The 18471-nt window shown below is 30.7% G+C and overlaps 2 protein-coding genes across 2 annotated transcripts; one reads left to right on the top strand and one right to left on the bottom strand.

Annotated features, from left to right (window-relative positions):
• Positions 1–1405: 1405 nt before the first annotated feature.
• Positions 1406–3930, top strand: CXIP1 (CAX interacting protein 1). The gene is made up of 3 exons (XM_020379211.3): positions 1406–1715; positions 2167–2436; positions 3612–3930. The coding sequence occupies exons 1-3, from the start codon at positions 1508–1510 to the stop codon at positions 3665–3667; spliced, it is 534 nt and encodes a 177-aa protein (XP_020234800.1). The 5' UTR covers positions 1406–1507; the 3' UTR covers positions 3668–3930.
• A 2169-nt stretch (positions 3931–6099) lies between these two features.
• On the bottom strand, positions 6100–13360 carry LOC109814703 (uncharacterized). Its single transcript, XM_020379194.3, has 8 exons — positions 12605–13360; positions 10867–10958; positions 9992–10689; positions 9193–9263; positions 8602–8691; positions 8292–8486; positions 7486–7648; positions 6100–6752 (listed from the first exon to the last, which is right to left on the bottom strand). Exons 1-8 carry the CDS (start codon positions 12968–12970, stop codon positions 6592–6594), a joined length of 1836 nt encoding a protein of 611 aa, XP_020234783.2. The 5' UTR covers positions 12971–13360; the 3' UTR covers positions 6100–6591.
• Positions 13361–18471: the final 5111 nt, after the last annotated feature.

Here is an 18471-nt window from a genome sequence, read left to right as displayed (position 1 = left end):
TGTGTTCAATGTATTCTTAAACAAGTTTGGCATATATAAATTACATGAATGTGTTAGAGTATTCAAACCATATCTCACAAGATGACTTCTCATCTAAAAGGTGTTGCAAATAAGAAAAGTTAGAGATGAGCTCCAAATAGACTTGAACTTTAAAGGAAAACAGACAACTATTGAATCATATTTCAATAGAGTGTAATATATTTTTTTTCAGTTTCTATGAATTATTAATTTATGATTTTCTTGGGACCGAAAATTATAAAGGGATCTCCCGAAAAATTATTATCTTATTATTTTATCGAGTTTTTCAATTTTTTACATTAACCCAAATCGGGACCGGACAAATTTATTATTTTAGAGAATTTATTAATTTATCGAGTATTAATTTAAAGAGTTTCTACTGTATTTTAAGCATGTAATGGCTTTGAGTTGAATTTTATAATAAAGAAAATGTAATTAAGGAGAGAAATTTATTCACATTAATCAGTTAAATGTGTGTTTGTTTTATCATTTAAACTTTCATTATATATATTTCTCAGAATAAAATGTGACTGAAAAAACTTGATTGATTGAAGTTTAACGGAAATTCAACGAATATACAAACATACTCTAAATTCTGACATTAATTAAATGATAAATATTTTACACTAATAAATATTTCATATCGACCCATAATAATTTTTTTTGTGTGTAATTTAACTGGAGTATTTTACTTCAACAAGCACAAGTAGAATACTATTTATAACTTATTTTTTAATTTTTTTTGTGATAAAGTGACATATAAATCAACTTCCATTAAGTTATATCAATTTAATAAACAATATCAAATTTTATTCTCATAATACAATTAAGTTAAGTACTAAATAGAAATTTGTGAAAGATAGAGATTTTATTTCGATAAGTTAGTTGAACCGTGAATTATTTATCATGATTTATAGATCATCAGAGATAAAAAAAATAAAAAAAAGGTAAAGTTATAGAAAATTTTATTGTTCTATTTTAATAATTACCTTACTAAATAAGAGATGTAACAAAAAGTACTCTTATTATACACTTATGAAAAAGATGGTTAGTATGAGAAATCAATCATATTATAGAGTGTTATCATATTTTCAGATAAGCTAATCAGCGACTAATAAATTTGTTAAGTGTGATTTTCAACATTCTAAGTACTTCATATCTATAATTATCCTCCCTAATAGATTCATCTTCCTTTATTTGCAGATAGTTCTGCTATTCCTTTTATTTTTTGTTTTTGGTGATTTTTAGTTTGAATTTTTAGCTCTGGACTGTATATATAAAAAAAAAAGAATAGCATTTATTAAAATTAAACATGCAATATTTTCTTAACCAATAACCTGATTTTATTTAACAAATTAATATAACGCTATTCTAGATTTTAGCGAGGCAAAGCAAAAGGGTAGGTAGAAGTTGAAGTGAAGAGTGTAAGATATTTGGATTGGAGGAAATTGTGGTGTTTGGAAACAGAACAGAACAGAACAGAACAAACATGTCGTGGTGTTCTTGCGCTAAGCCTCTGACGTTGCAGTTGCAATTGCAATCAAGACCAGCCTCATTGATCCATTCCCACGGTGGAGGAGTAACAGTTACAACCTCATCAATGTCTATTCGACCCTCTTCTCCTCTTGTTTTCACCCACAACTTCCACTTCCAACCCAAACTCAAACGCGCATCCACATCCATTCGCTGCTCCTCTGGTACTGCCACCCCTCTTTCCTTTCATGGGTTTTCTTTTAACAAGCTAAAGTTTCAATTTTTACTGTTCTCATATGAATTGCAAACTTCAACTTTTCACAATTCACCCCAACCCCTTTTGGGGAATACCTTCAATTCAATTAAGTGCCCCCTTTTTTTTTGTCAAAATAATAATCATGGTTAAATTTAGTTAGTTGAGTATTTTGGGGAATAGCTTCAATCCAATAAATTAAGTACCCCCTTTATTGTCAATTCATATATTTTACAAAACTTAAATTTGGTTAGTTGAGTGTTCTAATTGATGTTTTACTTCGAAAATAAAGGTTTGCTCTAAATGTTAGCATGTGAAACTCTAATCGTAATTAGAGAATAGCAGAAAAAATAACTAAAAAAATTGCATCCAAATTTTTTTCAGCGGCAAAAATTGTAACTTTGGGTTTTGGTTTGTTTCAGCGTTGACTCCTCAATTGAAGTCTACTTTGGATAAGGTTATTGCTACAAATAAAGTAGTTCTGTTTATGAAGGGAACTAAAGACTTTCCACAGTGTGGATTCTCAAACACAGTGGTGCAAATATTGAAGTCTCTTAATGTTCCTTTTGAAGCCATAAACATACTTGAAAATGACATGTTGCGCCAAGGGCTGAAGGAGTATTCCAGTTGGCCTACCTTTCCTCAACTCTACATAGAGGGAGAGTTCTTTGGTGGCTGTGATATCACTGTTGGTATGTGATGTCTCACTTAGATTTTTAGTTCTAATACTTGATTGATTAGTTAATTTTGCCTCTCTCATTGTTTGCTATATAATAATGGCCTTGTAATGAGCCAATTATTGCAAAAGCTTATGCCGTTAGATGAAGACATGTCAATAGTTTATGTTAGGCTTAATTGCACCTTTAATCACCCATGTTTCACGATTTCACTAATTTTGTCACCTAATTTTTAAAATTGTACATTTTGTTTCTCAGTTAGTTGACCATTTGACGTCATTAGTTGATTGTTTATATGGCATATGGATGATATTGTGGCATAATATATCACATCAACAATTAATGTTCCATGTCAGCGATTAACTAATGGTGTTGGATACTCAACTTATATGGTGACAAAATATGAAAAATTTTGAAAGTTTGGTGACAATTTGTGAAATTGTGAAACATGGATGGAAAAAATGTGCAATTAAGCTTTTATGTTATTATATATGACCCACATGGATACTAAATTAGTAATTATAAATAAGAGAGTCAAAATAGACAAGTTAAAGGGTAGAGCGACCATAAATTCACATTTTACATTTGACCTAGGAAATATGAAAACCAAGTTGCTACTAGTAATTAGCGTCTTAAAACTTATGAAAATATTATTCTAGGATTAGCCTACACCATAACATCTCACTCTTTGGAGATTGAAAAATCACTATAGCTTGAACCTAAAAAGAAAAGGAGTCTTGTTGATTGATAAATGAAAAATTACAAATGCCAAAGCTGATCAGATTGATGTCAATGTAACATGAAGATAGAGATGGTATTCTGCCATGACAGAGACGCTGTTTTATAATCAGCTATTGCCAAATTGATGCCTAAAAAATGATAGAGTATACTGCACATTAACCTTAATTTATTATATGTTTTGTTACATATATGTACCTTAATTCCTTTTTTGCAATTGATCCATTAAAGTTGTAAAAAACAAACACAAAAACTGTTGCTTTCAAACATGTTATAATCTTATTAAGGTTCTCCAGCTTTTATCTGTGTAATCTGCTGTTATAATTGACTGCATAAGAATCAGTTATTGGGTTTATCTTTTTCTCATTAGATCATAATGCCATATTATTACCACACTAGATTTCTAGAAATTACTTCCTCTCCTCTCACTTTTTTTTTTTCTTTTGCTATAGAGGCATATCAGAATGGGCAATTGCAGGAGCTGTTGGAGAAGGCAATGTTATCCTGAAGACATGCAAGGAATGAGAGGATTTCCCAAGTTTGTAATCTTCCCAAAGTTATACCGTGGCCTAGTGATAATGGACCAATAAATTGTTTGATGCATTGTGTCAACAATTATTTGAATACAAAACGGACATGTCGTTTGATGATATCTCATTAAATAGACTTTTGAAGTACTAGTTGCTACTGCTAACCCTGTTCAATTAACCATTTAAAACTGTCATGTTGCTGCTACTTGTCATCTTATAGATACATCTTTTTGTTGAGGAATCAGCTTCTCCATTTATGGGCAAAGTTTAAGTGCACTTGACCCTCCTTATATAGGAAGAGAAATCCTAACACTTTTGAATACACTCTTCACTATTAGTTGAAATTTATTGAAAATAAAAAAAATTGGTGAATCTCACTCTTCATTTAATGAGTTTTATTTTTATTTTTGCAGTTTTCAATGATTTTTAACTGATAGTAAAGTGTTAGAAAGAGTATGATAGTGTGTTGTGAGTACTCATTTATATATTGTAATAATGGTGGAATTTTAAGTCCTATGCACTAGATTATGCCTTTGATATTTAAAATGTAAAATCCAATTCAATATAAATCACCATGAAGGGGCTGGTGGGGCTTGATCTTTATGGAATTAGCACTCGTAATAGCATAATGATAGTTTGAGAAGATTATCCATGGGGAAAACAATATGATGATGATATTACCTGTATGAGCCAAATCTATAATGCACTATTTAAGTAATGGTGTATTGATTCAAGATCCTTGTAGTTTATTTTGTTTCTGCATATAGAAATGGTTATTGAGTTGGTTGGTTTATGAAATTGGGTTACCCCCATCCACCCAAAAGGAAAAAGAAGTGTTAGTGACATTTTCTAGAACTTTCTTTTCAACATACCCTCTTATTTTTTGAAATTTATGCAAGTCTCATTAATTTGGGAATAAAATCCATACTTTACATGAATTTCACCCAATAGAAAAGAGTGTGTTTGTTTGCATTTCTCATGGTTTAATAACTTTTAATTTTTTTTGTTTAAATTTTGCGTTCCTTTTTTATTTTTTATTTTTTTAAATGTGTATATTTATCCTACTTTAGGTTATTTCCATACTGATTGGTTGATAAATCATCATTTTTTTCTTACACATTTTTTGTCTTTTAAATTTGGAGTAAATTTATTTTAAGGCTCTCAAGTTTAAAATTAATCTTATGAGTCCATATAATTTCAAATTTTTAGTATTTTTGACAAGAACAAATTAAGTTAACTATGTATTGAGATTGATGTTACCTTCTCACTAAAAAAAGGCACCGGTAGACAAGTTGTTTGGCAAATTTAAGTAGAAAGCCTTAAACTTCTTTCAAATTATAGTAATTAAAAAAATTAATTTTAAATTTGAGAGACTATCTCATATTTAAGGGAGTGAAAATATATTAATTTTTTAATCAGCTTGATTATGTATTTATAAACTTTACCATATGATCCGATCATGTTTGTTTATTCATTCATTTTATTTTATAATTCATAACCTGAACTAAGGTTGGTAGGTTAGTAGAAATGTGTAGTGTAAGTCAAAGTAGAAAAAGTACAATTATTCATGCTCATTAAAAGGGCTGACATGACATTACTTATGCTCAATATTACTACAGCCAATACGTTATTTCCCGAACATGGGAACCAAGGATATAGCGTCACTATTGGAAAAGCACCAAGCACTAACAATTAAAACATGCTTCTATGATTTCATTACTTATTTATAAGGTGAAAGTACAAAACCAAGTGAAGCAATGCTTCCACTAACAGCCAGAGGAAAAGTCAGGCTCAATTTGGAAGCTAATGCTGTCAACATAAGAATTATCTCACGTAAGCGAAAAGATTAAATAGTATAAGCCTGAAAAAGTACACCCACTCAACCCTTTATGTCGTTGAAATAAACGTTATATCACTCAAATTAATTTTGAGTCTTTGATGGCCATAGCTGTGTGTGATTGTCTGTCCGTTCCAAACAACAAAGGGAACATTTTTTGTCTGTATGCCATAAGTTGTATTACCCTTGTGGTGAAGTAGCAATATTATCTGTCTTGAAGTTATTTAACATATCATAACATTAAAAAATGAAATCTATAAAATAAAAATTTAATTAAATCTTTAATCTTTCAGGTATCATAATTATATAATTTTAATCTTTCAAATTTCAAATTGTACTGATTAAGTCTCTCGCATTTATCATCTGGAATCACCATCTTAATTTTGATCTAATCTTTAACAAAATTAGTTGACGTGACAATTTGGACATAATGTGATAGTGATTCAACATTATAATTGTATTGATTTAGTAGTTGTATTAATGATACTTGTGGTAGATAAATTATCGTCTTACGATGAACAGATGTCCAAAGGAATGTCTTTCATTCAGAGAAAATTAATGACTCATGCTAGATGAAATCAAAGAACTTGGAAGATCAAAATTGTACATTACACGAGCCTAAAAATACAATTAAGCTTAAAAATAACATACAGAGAGATTTTACGTTCAGAAGAGCTGTGCATTCGCAACAACAATGCCCTGTAAGAACAAGTTTGATGCTACTCTACTGTGCACAAAACAAAACAATGGCTATACAAGGTTATGTGAAATCAATATTGACACGGAAAATAACTTGACATGAAAGAACCAAAACCACTTTCTCACACAAATGTGAACCACAATACTTTGTCCACACTTAGCAGCTTTAAATGTAGGAAGGAATATCTGACCAGGAGTTGTGGAGGTCCATGCAGCACATTCTCTTGTTTGTATTTGCAAATATATTTTTATCATTATTAGTTCTCTTTGGTCAGTTTTCAATCAAGAATCAATTTCCATTGTGGAACATCCATGCTTGTAAAAATCATGGAACAATCTGAGCAAGGCACGCTGATAAAGACTTCGCTAAGGTTCCTTGGATTTTACTGAAGAGTGCATAGATGAGGAAGAATGGAGCAGAGACTGTGCAGCTAATAATTTGTCCCTTAGCATGGCATTATACTCGAATAAATTTTTTAAATTCTTCTGAATATCGGCCATGTCCATTTCAGAGCCACCCTTAATTTCTGCAATTGAGTTTGCATACAACTTAATACATGAGAGGTAGTAAAGGCATTTCCATTAACAAACAATTTTTAAAATAAGAAAATTATAAAGGTATGCTGAATCATTAAAGAAAACAATGTCGAAACAAGCTTCGACAATAACAGATGACAATAGATACTCTCAATAGCTATAGAGCAGATAAACCATTTGTATGTAAAATTGAAACATAATTGTTGCATTTATAGTAAGGGTTGAAATAGGTTGTAGTGTAATGGTTTTTTGTACCCATGAACTAGTGCTAAATGTGTCGAGCACAAAGCTCAAGCTAAATAACATAATCATACTAAGTTAAATATAAATACAATAAAATAACTATTTTAGTGTATATGTGTGTGTCATGTTACAACAGCTGTGAAGCCTGTAGTCATAATGCCACCCATGGGCCATGATCTAACAAGAGTAGCAAACCTTTGAAAGGTAATAAGTAATTAGTAGCATAAAACGACTAGCCATGGAAGACATTTATAATGCTGGAAAAATGGATCTAAGACTCGGTTCCAATTTTTGAAACTTAGCAAAGTAACAAGCAACAAAAGAGGTTGCTTTTAAGTGTCGTGTATTACCTAAAAAGTCATGTACACCTTTTAAGGGTGTCATGTATCACCTAACAATTATATTGGTCAATATATCATGTAACAAATACACTAATAATTATTAATTAGTAAGCTGGTATAAACTCAAATTAATCTGTACCTAATGAAGGTGGGGGAGGAATGAAGTTCTCATCAATAATAGAAGATTCTTGAGATTGAGACTGAGGGGAATCTTTGCTCAAGCCAACATTCTGCAGCTTTGCCGTATTTTCAGAATGCAGCTTGGATTCATTTGTGGATCCAAGCGGTTTGCAGCTCACTGACTGGAACACAAGACATTGATAGATGAAAATTAAAAAATACTCAGGTTCAAATATTTTTTTAATAGAAAAACTAGCTACAAGCCAATCATGATAACTGCATAGCTTAGATTGCATACATAGAGGACATGTGATATCAAAGGAGTCTTGTCATACGATGAGAGGAACATTTTGACCATTAATAAATGAAACACACTCTTCGTACTAAGGGTTTAACTCTGTCAACCTTAAAACACTATACGTGTTAAGGGGAGATGTTGGTAAACTCCTTAAAACACTCTAAGTGTTAAGAGAAGATGTTGGTGAAGACCTTAAAGCACTTTGTGTTAAAGGTGAATGTTGGTGTAAACCTTAAAACATTCTTCGTGGTAAAGGTTTAACTCGGTCGATATTAAAACACTCCTCGTGTGAAATGCCCTATTTTCAGTTTAAAGAGAGGAAACTGGAAAAATAAAATGCAGGTTCACTTGATCACTTTTAAAAATTGGACTTTTAGACACTCACCAACATCATGGCAGTAGATTTACCAAATTTACGTGACATCAATCATGAGCATTAACAAACCAAAAAGAAACGAGAAAGAAAGAAAACGATCCAGTTTTGAAAACAAAACTGCACCAAAGAATGTGCAATGTAAAAGCTTTACCTTGTTGGCAGGTAAGTTGGGTTTCTCGTACAAACTTATAGAGTCTTTTCTGCTTTTCAACCTTCGTTTGTGTGTTGAACCACTACCACGAACTGAATGCAACATAAATCCACCACAATCTGTTTCCTTTCTAGTGCTATTATAGTTGTCATCTATTGTAGGGCAGCCATATGTGTACATTACATATTTCCTCAACTGATTTAAAGGGGAAATGTCAGTAATATAACAACAAATAAGAAGAATAAAATTAAGAAAAAGAAAAATAATGTGACATATACAAGATGTTTGAACAAGTTGATAGATAAATTACTTTGTCCCAATGTTCTTGAGCTTTACGCCGATTTCTAATTCTGCGCATAATGCTATCTTCATTTCTGAGCTTCTTTATCCTATACTCACACTAGAATGTAAAATAAGTTTAGAACAATATATAGGTATGAAAAATATGATTTAATCAGCCTACAAGCAATTAAAATCCATAGCAATCAAATATCTATAATGCATTATTTGAAATATACAGAATGTGCACACCTTTACAAGGAAATAATATTGTGAATAGTAACAAGTTAAATACTAATAAAAGGGAATTCACAGAATAAGAAAATAACTATGCTCTCTAATTAGGATATATATTGCATCCCATTCTAGCAAATAGGCAGGCACAGATAGCTGCAAGTACTAAGGTTATCAACTTGCAATTCAAATCATGAACTACCAAACTAATTCTTGAATCATAAGATTCAAAGACACAACATATTTTGTTGAATATATAAAACTGAGTGACAGCCTAGCTCTACAACATTAAAGATCAAGTCCTAGACTCTTAACCTAAACCCTTGTACAGCATGAAGTTTGAAGTATGAAAGAATCATAACCGAATATAAAGGAATAAGAAGTATACCTGTATCAACAGGTAAAAAAAGATGCCTATACTAATACAATACAAGCCACCAAGGTCCGCAAGGAAGCTCACTGCACGTGAAAACAGAAAAGGATGAAATTATAAATAGTGTGAAGCAACAACAGATATTAATGCAGACAGGTTATCACAGATACAACAATGTTTGTTAAGATCCCACATCGGCAGGGTACATGGTCAAAGACTCAAAATACCTCTTATAATGACTTAGGCTGAGCTAGGCCACCCAATCCATTCTCAATTTTAATACTCTAAAATACTTAATTTATGACAATTTTTTCAACAATGATACAGCATCTTTAAAATGAAAACTGGTGTTTCCATGGTTAAACTTATTCAATTATTGCCTAGTAATGTAGTTTGTTTAATCTACTAATTTCGATTAGGCCTAAACCAGTACCAAAGCGTAGAGCTTATTAGTTTGACAAGTAGGTAATTTAACCATTCAGATTGTAGATATAGGTTATTCTCATTTTAGAAATTGAGATATAGAAAGAAAGTAATTAGATATAGAAGGATTGGGTGGTTGAACTTGATGGTGAAGAAGCAGATAGTATCTAGTCTGTGAATGAATTAAGTTAGAAAACTATAAATGAGAATATGCACTCTTAAGAGATGGAAGAAAGTAGCTAACAGTGAAGCAAACAACAATATTACATGACAAAAATGAAATTTTAGTACTGCAAAGAGGGGAAAAAATGCAGTCAAGAATTAACGAAATATAACTTAATAGAATAAATGAAGACAGATTGTATATACAAAATGCACAGAAGGTACTTACCAGGACCCAAAATATTCTCTTTGTCAATTTCTACAACATAATCAGAGAGAAAATTGATATACAATGTAGTGTTGACTAGTCCATCAGCAGAATTTTCAAGGGATGATCGAAGCTCATTTGTATCACGAGAAATTGATCCTGAGAGGAACTCGTGAAATAAAGGCTGTATGAGCTTCAGATTATGTAAATTATGGTATATTCGAGGGAATAAATTGAATTTCAAAATATTTGTTTGCTTCCCTCTGAATGTAACCGGGCTATCATCAAAAGCACTTCCATTCTTTAGTGTTCCACTAACAAAACTCACATGTTTGCTGGCAACATCCGTTGAAGTGAGTTTGAACTGAAAACCAACAGCCATGGCGGGTTTATTGGGGAGATCAACAAACTGCCATGAAATGTACATGTGATCATAGATGTGCTTGCAGTTTCTACACCTGAGTACTATGGTTGGGCCCACGCTTGAGTTGTAACAAGAGTAGTTTGCTAAAGTGGACACAGGAACAACTCTTTGGTCAATAAAGCCAGGATTCCCAGTAACTAAATTACCTAGACCACGAAGATTTGCACAGCTCATACTAGATACAGTTGTTATATTGAATTCCAAGTCATTGAAAAAAGTGGCTAATTCTGGTCCATTTGTGGCTCTTACATTATGCACCTCAATTGATCGCTTTGATATGATCTGGTATAGCAACCTGATGGAAGGTTGAGTCAAAATGAAGATACATGACAAAGAGAAACAAGGGGTAATAAGGCAAATATATATATATATATATATATATATATATATATATGTATGTATGTATGTATGTGTGTGTGTGTGTCAATATGGCGAAATAAGGCATTGAAGAAATAAGGCATTGAAGACTCACGCAGCAAATAAACCAATAAATAGTATCCAACTTGCCATGGAGAAAGCTCCACCAAGTTCTGTTTTGCGTTTGGTGACCACTTTCTGATCATCCTACAGGTGAAGAAAAGCAGCAACCGATAAAGGATTTTTCATACACGAAGTTAATAACATGCCAATTGTTTTAAGTGCCTTTGATGAGTATAATAAAAGGGCACAAAAAGGGTAAAACATATCATAACAAAATTTCAACCACAACAAAATTGTTAGCATAACAGGCAATCATGCATAGTTAAGAGTAGTTAAGAGTGAAATCAGGCAAAGCAAGGGCCACAATTTTCTTAATCTGCTGTGTCCATCATGACAACAATTAAGGTTAAAATGACCTACTTATAACCATATCATAACATAAAAAACCTTCTTTATTCACAAGAAATGATTCTCTTCCAGACCTTTTTATAAGACTCAATTACTTATTTTATTATGATTAAGGAAGTTGGTTAATATTTTTTTCTTGGTCTTGCCATAGGTATTCCCAATCCACTAGATCAAAGACTAATCCGTGGTACTTTGACTGTAGTAGGGCCCAAAAGATATTTGCACACAACAAGAATCAAACACGGAATTCTCTGTTAAATAGACCATCCCATAATGTTTGAGCGCCTAATCATTACTCCAACCTATAAGGTTAGGAAGTTGGTTAATTTAGTTGATAGTATAAAATTTGTCCTAAATTTATATATTCTTTTTCAAAACTACCCCTAACATTAACAAGACTCTTATGCTTTGTTTGGGGGAGAGGAAGGAATAGAAGAGAATAAGAGAGAATATGTGAGAATTGATTTGATAGGAAATAGATAAGAAATAGAATGAAATTTGTAGTTGTTTGGTAGAGTAGAATTAAGTGAGAAATAGAATAAAATTGATATTTTCAATTACTATTTTACCCTCACTTTATAATATAGTTTGAATTAATATTTTTTGCATTATATAATTTTACACATTTCCCAAATTCCACAAGAATCCCCTCAATGGAGAGGGTATAAAAAATACTTTGGAACCACCTTCTAATTCCTCACAATTCTTCTTAAATATCCTCTGCCAAATACAAATGTTTTTTTCAATTCCACTCTAATCCATCTCCCTCCCTATTAAATCACCTTACCAAACATAGGCATAGGGTCTGTTTGGATAAATTTTTCTAAAGACACTTATAGGAGAACAAAATAGTAAGAATAAAAAAAATGAAATAAGTTTTTCTAAAAGCTAAAATTAACTTATACATAAACTAATTTGTAGAAGCTTTCTCGTATTAATTTCTCCAAAATAGATATTTTAACTCATATACAAGCTAATTTAAGTTTATAGACAAGTTTATTTATTTTATTTTTTCCAATACGTGCTTATGAGTAAATTTATCCAAAAAAAAAAAAAAAACTCTTACTCTATAAACTGCTTATTGAATCAAGAGAAATGACTTTAATTACCAAGAAACTTTGATTTGGATCTCATAAAATGCACCTGAGGGAATATTTAGAAAGGCTAAAATCATGATAGATCGTAAATGTACTTATATTGTTCTTCGATCATAATTAGAGTTTCATCTCATCAATCCATATAATAAACATTTGCATTAAAAACCGGGATGAAACTCTAATTCTAATTCCAAAAAAGCACCAAAAACATCAAAAGAACTACATTCAAATTCCTTCCTTAACTAAAATCTCATTGATGAATTAACCAAAAGTTATAAAACTAACCAGCCAGTGCCTCGTGGCAAAGCAGATATCCAACCTACTAATCCACCACCTGATGTTGAACCAAACATTGCGTCCATCACCGAGCTTCGTGAACCTCAGAAACAAGCAGAACACAAGCCACGAGAGAAGCATCACGAGCGTGGCTTCCAAGAACACAGCCTGCGACTGCGTGAACTTCTTGATGGAGTCAAACTCGAAGAGCGTCTCGGGGAAGCTCAGCGCGTAGTAGTCAACGCCGGAGTCCGTGGCGATGGTGGCGTTGCCTTCGAAAAGCGCGCACGCGTTCCTCACGCGCTCCAGCACGTAACCGGGGGAGCACGCGCAGAGCGTGCCGTTGTAGGTGACGGAATTCGCAGGGCACGCCATTGGAGCTTATATTGAGAAGATTTGAGATCTACCCTTTTGGTTTTGGGAGCGACCCAGTTGAGGAAGAAGCTAAAAGAGTTTAACTTTATGGAGAGTTTGGTTGTTGGAAGATAAAAAACGAAAAGGGGTGGATCATTTTTTGAGACAGAACAGGAACATGGGAGAATAATGTGTGTTGTGTTGGGTTGGGTTGGATTTCTTCGTGATTAAGCAGAGGGTATGGGATGTTTGTGGGGAGAGGAGAGAACTGGAGAGAGAGAGAGAAGAAAAGAATTGAATACTGGGGTGTTTGCTTTTGAGCTGGGTTTTGTTGTTTGTAATGTGGTTTTGTTCTTGCTGTGGTGATGATGTGTTCTGTGCTTCATACTGGTTCCTGTTTTTTTAGAATGAATGAATGCTTTCGATTTAAAAATTGTATTTATGTCTTTTTTTTTTTTTTTTTCTGGAGTATCCATTCTAGATAGTATTGACTAATCTTTTCACTACGAGGGAAGCATCTCAAAGGATAAGATAGATGACCCCAAAATTTAACGCGACTGTATACACAAGATAGAATTCAAACTCCTGACCTTGTTTAAGCGTGGATCATCCTCTATCGTTATATTTATGTCTTTATGTAGAAATGGAATTGAATAAGTGGGTGGGATTGTATTAAAGCTTGTTAATATTAAAAAAAAAATTAAACCACATAAATTAAAGTTTTTTTTTTTTTTTTTGTTTATTTTAGTCTTATGTCATGAAATTAGTTTTCCATTAGGACATGCCACAGATAATTAAGTTAGGACAATCTTAAATCAGTTATATATTTGTGACATAATTAACTGATTTAAGATTGTTTCTAAGTGAGTAACATTTTATTTGGTTATGAAAATATCATCTCTTTTTTGTATTATAAAAGCTTGATGCAACCACATATTATTTGATTTTTAATTTTCCCTTTAAATTAATGTTAATCTTTGATTCAAGTGCTTGAAATCATCATTAGGCAGAGTATGAAGAAAATAATTTAGAGTTTAAATTGAAAGATATTATTAAAAAATGCATATAATATTTGTGTGTTATGTTTTCCTTGAGAACAGTCAATGGTTGTTTACTTGTTCCGCGTAACACACGTCTCCTCTGGACTAGTTTTTGGAATATGCAATCGAATATATATATATATATTTTGAACTTTGATGATCTTGTACGTGTTACTTACCGCTCGTGCGCCACGATATCTAAAATCTAAATCATACAACAGTGACACGTACACTATATAAAAAGAATTAATATCTGTACAATTTCAATGTAAAATTTTTTATACAGTCTTTAATCATGTCTCTTAAATTATTTTATTTTATTATTTTATTTATATTAAATAAATAAATAATATAATATTATTAAAAATATGATTAATTGTTAATATAAATTTTTTTTATATTAATAATATATAGATGATTAACTCATAAAAAAATACAAACAAAACTACTAACTTTCTTCTAACATTGTCTTTATTATACCTGAACGGAAAAATAAATAAGTTCTTCTAAAAATAATAAGTAATTATTAAGTATATTTTTTATTTAATTAATCACAATATTAATTTTGTAAAATTTTACTTATATATTAAATTTTTTATCTGTATAAAATAATTCAGGACAAAGGAAATGTTACTCTTATAATTGGTATTTATTAAAAATTATAAATTTCACATTTAGTCTCACCTGATTTAGTGAAATAATTATTAAAATTTATTATTTTTAAGATAGCGTAAAGGACTAAAGTTGAGTATCCTAGTATTTTTTAATACAATAATATTTGTATATAAGAATTGTAATCAAAGTAAAATATATATTAAAATGAATAATAATACTAATAATATGTTATATTGTGATAAAGATTTGTATCATGCTTAAGAATTTTAATTTTTTTTATTTATTGCTGCGAGATAAAGTTAATTTAGATCGATATGTGTATACTTTGTAATCTATATGTTCTAAAAGGAATTTGTTAATACACACTTTGTTATTTATAAGAAATAATATTTTAACGAATTATATCTTTAAATTTATTCTAAGAAAATCCAACTTATAACATGTTAATTACTCTATTTAGGTTTTAAAATAAAAAATAGTATTTTAGTCTATACATTAATATTTATTATGCATAACTAAAATTTATAATAAATTATATATAAATAAATATTATATAAATTATATTTAAAATTTATATAAATAAATATTTTAAATGCGTAATATATATTTTAAATTTATGATAAATAATTTAATTGTAACTTAAGATTATTATTATTTATTAGTAATTTATTTTAAAATATTAAAAATTAATTTATATATAATTATGATACATAAAAACTGAATTATATAAAAGTTATAAAAAAAAGCTCCAAAACACTTTTATTATTAAAAAATTTAAAAATATTCTCATGTAAGATATAACTACTTATCATGACACAGTAACAAGCAACAAAAAAAGAAAGAACAACTCCTTAAGAATTGCATTCAACAGTAAATGGGTATTCAACTATTAATATATATACATACTGAATTACAATTAATTTAAAACATAACATATATATATATATAACTATATAGTAATCCAGATGACTGTAAATGCAACCCTACATGTCAATCAATAATATTTATACAAAAATTACATGGGGGTAGTGCCAAAAGACATCACTTCATCATCTGTCAGATGATCTCCATAGCAATATTTCAAACCTATTTTTATTCTACTCTCATACTAAGTATGATCATATAGTTCAACTACATAAAAACATGCAAAGGTAAGTTAGAGTTCAAAGAGTAAATATAAACAACTCATAATATGAACAACACTCATATTATCACATTTTCAACTAAATCTAACATCATCACACCATTAACATTTGTCAACTTTACATAGGAATAACAAGGTGCATTATCCCATCTCATATTTAACTAGCATCAAACACCACAACACATTATCTACACAATGAGATATATACTTTTAAAATAATATCTCCTCTAGTCCAAGGTCGATCAACACAATTTAACTTTCAACACCATGCCTAAACGTGTAAAATATTCTCAGCATTCATCATCTCAACAACATAGCAACATCATGCATGGAGCATATTCAACATAGGTATTCAATTGAACAACATACAACTCAATTCATCTTTCAACTATTATCACTTATAAACATCTTCATAGATCAATGTATATAACATGAACAACATTTTAAATCAACATACAACTTTCAACTTTAACAACTTAAATATCATTATTCATCTTACAACTTATCATCATAACATCATAACTAGTGTGTCAACTTACAACACACATATTTATCATCAATATAATTATAAAACAACTTAAAACATCATACTACTTAAGCAACTTATAACAATAGACCATTTAACCTAAATCATCATCATAGGTCAATATAAAATTAATTACATTCAATCTTCATCATGCATCATGTAAACAACCAATAACTAACTTGGAGCTACCAACAGTTAGCTCGAAGCTACCAACAAATGGCTTAGAGTTACATACAACTAGCTTTGAACTACCAACACCTAGTTCGAGACTACCAGCAACTAACTTGAAGCCACTGACACCTAACTTGGAGCCGCTAACACTTAGCTTAGAGTTATCAACACCTAGCTCAAAGCTATCAGTCAACTAGCTTAAAGCTACCAATAGCTAACTCAAAGCTACTAGACAATTAACTTAAAGCCGTCAACAACTAGCTCAAAGTTATTAAACAGATAGCTCAAAGCTACCAAACCGTTAGGTCACAACGATCAACGAGTCACTTTAAACAACCAGAATTTGCTTGAAGTGACCAAAATTTGCTTTAAGCAACCTAAGTCAGAGAGCATCTATAAACGTTCACCTAAGCTTGCTTGGAGCGACAACGACTTTATGGGCACTCTAAGTGACCAAATCCAAAAAAAACATGCATAACTTCAAGAAAACATAGCAACTCAAAAATGATCTCAAATCTATTGGGGTTATTTTGTGGTATTTATTTGAGGGGATATTTTATAAGGGTTATTTTTATAAGGTTATTACACAAGCATACTCCACAATGATGAGATATTGTCCGCTTTGAACCTTAGCCCTCACGGTTTTGCTTTTGGTTATCACCCAAAAGGCCTCTAAATCTCTGATAACACTGTTGGGGTTATTTTGTGGTATTTGTTTGAGAGAATATTTTATAAAGGTTATTTTTATAAGGTTATTACACAAGCATACTCCACAATGATGAGATATTATCCTCTTTGGGCCTTAGCCCTCACGATTTTTCTTTTGATCATCATCCAAAAGGTCTCTCAATCATTGAAGTACGTTTGTACTATATAAGTTGTTATTTCTTGTCTTATTTTATGGATGTGGGACTTGTTTGTATCCCAACAAAATCCTTTCAACCCATACAACAATACATGCATGCAAATTGAGAATCTTCAAGTTATAACAACATGCAACTCATAAATTGAAGAAAATGAGACATGCAACAAAAACACCAAATAGATCATCCAATCTTTCCTTCTCCACCAAGAACACAAAGTTCTTCATAACCCAACACCCACTCGAGATTAAGCATATCAACAAACATTCAACAAGAATTAAGGTGCACACAACACCACAATCTACTAACTATCAAGTTCTAGTTTTCATTACCTCCAAAATCCAAGAAAATGGAGAAGGAAGAAGAGGATGAGCTTCGCACGAAACCTTCACTACAACCACTTTGATTTTTAGCTTTATGGCTTCAAATCACTACTCTACTACTCAACCATGAATTGCTACACCATCATGAAGGTTGGGGAGAGGAAGGAAGTAGCTTAAGATTCAAAATTTCTCTCTCTAATTTCTCTCTAAAACTCAAGAATTATGGATTTATGAAATTCATTCCTTTAAGATTCGTCTTATATTATTTCAGTTCAATTCTCACGCAATTAAACTATATTATTTATAACTTAAGTTTAAAAAACATATATTACCGATAGTGTTTTATTTATATATATAAGGGCTAATAAATTAAAAATTATGGTATCTATAATTTGCTTTAAAAGGAGTCGATTAATACATTTCAATTTTGATCTTTTTAGCTGTTGATATAATTTTTTTTGAAGAGAATGAGTGAAGGGTATGCAAGTGTCATTTGCATAAAACATATACAAAATAATTATACTTATTATTAACCATTTATATTTAATAAAAAATATTATTAACCACATATAACAAAATTAATTAGAGTTAATCACCTATACACTGTTAGTGTAAAGTTTTTTTACATTGGTAACCAATCATATTTTTTAATAGTATCATGTCAGTTGTTCATTTAATAAAATAAAAATAAAATAAAATAATTTGAAAGATATAATTAATTTTTGGTATAAAAAACTTTACAATCATGTATGGATGATTAACTTAATTAATTATATTCATTTATGTATTTAACCGCATATGATGGCTGGTGAATAGAAGGCGTAAAACTTTTGTGTGCGG

This window comes from Cajanus cajan, chromosome 4, assembly GCF_000230855.2.
Source record: "Cajanus cajan strain Asha chromosome 4, NIPB_CcT2T_4, whole genome shotgun sequence".
Taxonomy (NCBI): Eukaryota; Viridiplantae; Streptophyta; class Magnoliopsida; order Fabales; family Fabaceae; genus Cajanus; species Cajanus cajan.
The sequence above is the reverse complement of the archived record's forward strand: the minus strand, read 5'-3'. Positions and strand labels throughout refer to the sequence as shown.

Bases quoted from the DNA above. Each gene is read 5' to 3' on its own strand.
- CXIP1 (XM_020379211.3), top strand. From the start codon at position 1,508: ATGTCGTGGTGTTCTTGCGCTAAGCCTCTGACGTTGCAGTTGCAATTG. The intron at 1,716-2,166 runs GTACTGCCACCC...GGTTTGTTTCAG, and splicing joins ATCCATTCGCTGCTCCTCTG to CGTTGACTCCTCAATTGAAG. The intron at 2,437-3,611 runs GTATGTGATGTC...CTTTTGCTATAG, and splicing joins TGGCTGTGATATCACTGTTG to AGGCATATCAGAATGGGCAA.
- LOC109814703 (XM_020379194.3), bottom strand. From the start codon at position 12,970: ATGGCGTGCCCTGCGAATTCCGTCACCTACAACGGCACGCTCTGCGCG. The intron at 10,959-12,604 runs GTTAGTTTTATA...CTTCACCTGTAG, and splicing joins TTGCCACGAGGCACTGGCTG to GATGATCAGAAAGTGGTCAC. The intron at 8,692-9,192 runs GTATACTTCTTA...TTTACATTCTAG, and splicing joins TTTTTTACCTGTTGATACAG to TGTGAGTATAGGATAAAGAA.